The sequence below is a fragment of the Austrofundulus limnaeus genome, unplaced genomic scaffold (genome assembly GCF_001266775.1).
Source record: "Austrofundulus limnaeus strain Quisiro unplaced genomic scaffold, Austrofundulus_limnaeus-1.0 Scaffold2852, whole genome shotgun sequence".
Lineage (NCBI taxonomy): Eukaryota > Metazoa > Chordata > Actinopteri > Cyprinodontiformes > Rivulidae > Austrofundulus > Austrofundulus limnaeus.
Window position 1 is genome coordinate 7,012 of NW_013955254.1, and position 5,945 is coordinate 12,956.

Sequence of the window (5,945 nt, forward strand, 5' to 3'; positions counted from 1 at the left end):
ACAGAGGGGTCTGTGAGAAGACGACCCTGGTGGGCTCAGATCAGGGGTCTGTGAGAAGACGACCCTGGTGGGCTCAGATCAGGGGTCTGTGAGAAGACGACCCTGGTGGGCTCAGATCAGGGGTCTGTGAGAAGAAGACCCTGGTGGGCTCAGATCAGGGGTCTGCATCAACAGAGACGTTTCTGCTGCTTTTCTCACTAATAAAATGTGTCCAGAGCTGCAAAACAAGCTACAGCTGTGATCATCAACTGGTGGTCTGTGGGCCTTTTCAAGGCCTTTTTGGGAACCTTCATGGTCAGTGGAGATGACATTATGAAACAAAGAAAAATATTATATAATTTATTATTACACACATGAAGACAAATAAAAAKACCAAATCCCTTTAAAGAAGAAAAATACTGTGTATATTTTATACTGAGTTTCATAAAAACGAGTACAACTGAATTCAGGCATTTTTTTCTAATTCTTATTTTTAAGTTGTCTTCAAATAATTTAAAGGTAATTCTGAAGGATTTGAGAGGATCATAGAAATAAATTGTATTATTTAAGTAAATAACAGGTTAGCATGAGCTAACATGTTTTACTTTTCGTGTTAGCATTGGTCACWTATTTGTACACAAACTGATTTCTGTTGTGTATAAAACAAATAAAAAAGATAATTTTGTTGTTTGGTCGCACACACAACGAGGCCTGGGTCAGAGGTCAGGGTCCAGTGAAACCAAACTGTTGTTCTGAAGCTGTTTGTTCTCAGTTTGTGGATCGTTATCGAGGCTTCATCAGGTTAATGTTACCAAACACCTGATGAATATTTACCTGTTTATGTCTGATCTGTCATCAGGTTTCACTTTTATAATATGATTAATCTCATTTAAAACCTGTCATTTATAATATTTCACTTTAAACATAAACTGAACTAAAACACTGAGAACTGAAGTCAGTTTTTCTTTTTTTACTTTCTGTTTTGGAGGATTTAACTCCTTATGTATAAATGTAGTTTTCTAACGTTTGTAAAAACGAAAGGAAGTGTATATTTATAAGTTTAAAGTTTCCTGCCTGCCTTGTGTTGAACTGTTTTAATCAAACTTTCTGCTCTGAAGAGAAATGTTGGACAAATGTCATTTTAATTTAAACTGTTAGTTTGTTGACTTGACTTTAATTTATTCACAAATAAGATATGTCAACTTTGTTTTTATTAAATATCACAAACTTACATCAAAATGTAAAAAGTAAAGTTGTTTTGCATTTAATAAAGAGAAAATTATCTAATAAAACATCAAAGGTTTAATCTGTTTATGGAGAAAAAAGTCTCGTTTATATGTTTAAAATGAAAGAGTTGCATAAATAACGACACAAACATCAGAAATTATTTAGTTTATTCATTTATTTAAAAACAGTAAATTCAGTTTACAGAAACTACAAATGAAAAATAAAATGAAAGAAGTTCATCGTTCCTTCAAACCAGTTCACATTTTTGTCTCTTTTAAACTGCAGTAACTTTGTCTCTTAACAAAAATTAAACCATCTAAAGAAAACAGAACATTTTAATAATTAAAATAATTTAACTTGGTTCTGCAGGCGGCAAATGTCTCGAATCTGCGCCTCCTGCTTCCGGTCTGCGGAACAGCCAATGACAGCGCAGCGTTTAAGCAGAGGACGCGRTGATTGGTTAAAGGAACTTGAAGGCGGGATCTCTGAACACCAGTCGCTGCAACGAACTCTTTTCAAGTTCAGTGACAGAAAGCGGAAGTTGGTCAAGGTTTTCTTTAAAAATAAAAGCACAAAGTTGAACAAGCGTTGAATTTTAGAGCGCTTGTTTCTGCAAAGACACGTGACCTCAAATTAAACTTTAATCTAATTACTAACCTGGAGCTTCAGTAAGTTAAACATTATGTTTAATCTGCGTTTAACGACTAATTTATATTTATTGAGAAAACCCTAACCGGATGTGGTTAATGCTAATAAATGCTACTTCCTGCTGGAAGCTGAACTTCCAAAGCGGCGGTCAGCAGAAATAATGTCAACATTTGACTGAATAAATCAGCTGCAGCTACAGAGGAGGTGTTCATCACTTTTAACCGTTGTCCGTGCAGCGGGGACCGTTTCAGGCTCGGCCTGTTAGCATGATGCTAACCGGTTAGCCCCGGGTTTCCGCMTCAGCTCGCCGGACGCTGTTCTCTTGTTTCGCGCATTTCGAGCGGTTTTTCCGTCCAGCCTGTAACAGTTGAAGCGGGTGGAGGACCACCTGGACCCGGCCTGAGCTGAAGCAGGTTAAAGCTGCCGGTAAACGGAGCTCTGCGCTTTGCTTTTAGCTCCGCGGCTCTTTGTTTTCACAAAGGAAGGAGCTGAAGTTTCCTGGTTTTCAACCCACATCCCGAACACTTCCCCCCGGCCTGATGGCTCCACACAAGGCCGGCTCTTCCGGAGGCCAGCAGGTGGGCTTTGGTTCTGGAGGAAAGAGCCCCGGGCTGGACCCGCAGCAGAGCCCTGCAGCTGCAGGCAGGAAGCCCAACATGCAGCTGCTCCAGGCCGACCACGAGCTGTTCCTGCAGGCCTTTGAGAGTGAGTTCAGCTTGTTGAGGTTCAGGAGGTGACAGCAGGACTGTCACCTGGTCACAGACCACCAGGTTTACTTTGGATCAAACTTTGATCACTGTGTTTCTGACAGKCTGCAGCAGCTCATCTGTACTTTTAAGGTTTATTGTTTAGAAAACATCAGAAAAACCAAAGAGAAATAAAACTGTTTGTTCAGCTGAGTAGAGACATTAAAGCAGGAAATACTGGATTATTTGACAATAAACTGTTTAGTTCTTGGTTTGATCTTCCTCAACAGTTTTCATTTCTGCTGATGATGAAAGTTTATTTCTTCCAGAACCGACTCAGATCTACAGATTCCTGCGCACCAGAAACCTGATCGCTGTGAGTAGCTCAGGATGTAGTCCTGAACAGACGTCTGACTCCAGCTCAGACCAAAGATTTCATGTCTTCTTGTTGCTTCCAGCCGATCTTCTTACACAGGACCCTGACCTACATGTCCCACAGGAACTCCAGGAGCAACAGCAGCAGGTAAAACTGTCCTGAAGGTCCACTTCCTGTTTACAGACCCAGGTTCTGTTTAACCTCGTCAGCGTGCAGCCAGGTGCCCAGGCTGCTTCTGAGAGCAGGACCACCGTAGACCTGGTTCCAGCAGGTCCAGTTAACAGAGTCAACCTGGTTCCAACAGGTCCAGTCGACAAAGTAGACCTGGTTCCAGCAGGTCCAGTCGACAGAGTCAACCTGGTTCCAACAGAGTAGACCTGGTTCCAACAGGTCCAGTCGACAGAGTCAACCTGGTTCCAACAGAGTCGACCTGGTTCCAACAGGTCCAGTTAACAGAGTCGACCTGGTTCCAACAGGTCCAGTCGACAGAGTCAACCTGGTTCCAACAGGTCCAGTCGACAGAGTCAACCTGGTTCCAACAGAGTCGACCTGGTTCCAACAGGTCCAGTCGACAGAGTAGACCTGGTTCCAACAGGTCCAGTCGACAGAGTCAACCTGGTTCCAACAGGTCCAGTCGACAGAGTAGACCTGGTTCCAACAGGTCCAGTCGACAGAGTCAACCTGGTTCCAACAGGTCCAGTCCATCTGAGGTGGAAACACTTTTCAGTTGAACTGATTTGCATAAAGACTGAAGCCTGAAACACGTGCTGCTGTAGCAGCTGCTGCTGCTGCTGTAGCAGCTGCTGCTGCAGGGAGGGGGCAGATTACACCTGGAGGCTGCTGCACTGATGTCAGACTTCACAGAGCTGGGTGTCAGCTGAACCAGCTCAGGGTCCAGACATCAGATTACATTTAAAACCAAGCTTGTTTAGAGTCCTGCAGGGATCTACAGGGTCCACAGAGTCCTGCAGGGGTCCACAGAGTCCTGCAGGGGTCCACAAAGTCCTGCAGGGGTCCACAGAGTCCTGCAGGGGTCCACAGAGTCCNGGTCCACAGAGTCCTGCAGGGGTCCACAGAGTCCTGCAGGGGTCCACAAAGTCCTGCAGGGGTCCACAGAGTCCTGCAGGGGTCCACAGAGTCCTACATGGGTCTACAGGGTCTACAGAGTCCTGCAGGGGTCCACAGGGTCCTGCAGGGGTCCACAGGGTCCTGCAGGGGTCCACAGGGTCCTTCAGGGGTCCACAGAGTCAAGATTCAAAGCGTTTGTTGTCATAAACACAGATGAAACATGTTTTCCTGAGCAATGAAATGCTTCCTCTGTAGACCACTCTGAATGCCAGGAGACCACCACACGACAAGAATAAGCATTAAAGGACACTAACAAGGTAATAAGGGATAAAAAAGACCACACTTGGAACAAAAAGGAGACCAAACTAGAGATAAWAMCATCAGAAGGGAACAAATACAATCAKTGTTTAAATGTGCAACAGGTAACAGTCTGAAATGTGCACATGTGCAGTAATAATGGTCAGAAAATTGTCCCATTCAGCTGTTTAAAGGTCTGATGGTACTTGGGGGAAGTCTCCCAGTKTGTAGATCCCGTTGGTCCTGCTGTCAGACCTGTTGGGACTTTAGATGTTTTAAGGCCCACTGCAGAAAGCAGCWGATCACTGGAGTCAGATGTGTTTTATTTGACACATGTGAACTCAGTGTTGGTTTGAGGCGACAGCTGAATGATCATTTYACAGGTTATTAATCAGGTGGTCTGACCTGAAGACCACTGGACCAGAATCAGGAACCAACAGTCTGATGAAAACAGCACCTGAACGCACCACGGCTCTGCAGGTCAGAGCAGCTGATGGATCAGCTGAGCCCTGCAGGCTCCGTTGGACGGTCTGAGTCCCGAGGACTCTGCTGGACCATGTGACCTGTGTGAGGACGTGTCTCTCATGTGGACTGTGAAGCTGCTAACTGCTGTCTTTGTTTACAGGAAGCTGTTTAAAGCAGATGATCTGTCTTTCAAAGTGAATAAAATGAGAGGAGACCAGGAGACCCTCAGGTCCAGAAACCTTTTTCTTCTTTCTTTAGTTTCTGGTTGAAACTCAGGATATTTTTAACAGAAAACCTCTTGTTTGTGTTGCAGCCTGTCTTCTAACCTGCAGCTCACCTTCACTGGCTTCTTCCATAAAGCTGGTAGGTTGGTCTGTCTTCATGAGAGGCCGGTGGTTTTTCACAATWAATGACAGGAAGTTGTTTTTGTGACGTGTTCAGGGAAACCATGTCAGGACAGTGAGAACGAGCAGAACTCTGTGTCTCTGGAGGTCCTGCTGGTCAAAGTCTGCCACAAGAAGAGGAAGGTGTGTTTGTGGAAGGTCAAATATCTGGTCCAGCTTTTCACATCTGACCCTAACCCTCCGGTCTCATCCAGGACGTCAGCTGTCCCGTGAAGCAGATCCCGACGGGGAAAAAGCAGGTTCCTCTGAACCCAGAGACGGGCTCCGGAGTCCAGGCCAAGCCGGGCTCCCTCCCCACCCTGCTGGTTCCCAGCATCGAGTTTGAACCCAGTAACTCTCACATGGTCAAGTCTTACTCTCTGCTCTTCAGAGTGTCCAGACCCGGGTACACCCGGAGCCAAATCAACGGCTTAACTAACGGAGAGAATCACCAGCTCCGAGGTGAGTTCACGCTGAGGCTACGTTCACTGTGAGGCTACGTTCACTGTGAGGCTACGTTCACTGTGAGGCTACGTTCACTGTGAGGCTACGTTCACTGTGAGGCTACGTTCACTGTGAGGCTACGTTTACTGTGAGGCTACGTTCACTGTGCGGCTACGTTCACTGTGAGGCTACGTTCACTGTGAGGCTACGTTCACTGTGCGGCTACGTTCACTGTGAGGCTACATTCACTGTGAGGCTACGTTCACTGTGCGGCTACGTTCACTGTGAGGCTACATTCACTGTGAGGCTATGTTCACTGTGTGAGGCTACGTTCACTGTGTGAGGCTACGTTCACTGTGTGAGGCTACGTTC

The 5,945-nt window shown here is 45.6% G+C and overlaps 1 protein-coding gene across 1 annotated transcript; it reads left to right on the plus strand.

Moving 5' to 3' along the window:
• Positions 1 to 1,898: 1,898 nt before the first annotated feature.
• LOC106511494 (polycomb protein suz12-B) lies at positions 1,899 to 5,591 on the plus strand (the record flags this gene model as incomplete). The annotated part of the gene is given in 7 exon segments (XM_014000246.1): positions 1,899 to 2,559; positions 2,870 to 2,916; positions 2,999 to 3,063; positions 4,907 to 4,975; positions 5,060 to 5,109; positions 5,188 to 5,273; positions 5,345 to 5,591. Coding segments are annotated over 7 exon segments (730 nt in total), but the record flags the coding sequence as incomplete, so codon positions are not given.
• Between the last annotated feature and the right edge of the window lie 354 nt (positions 5,592 to 5,945).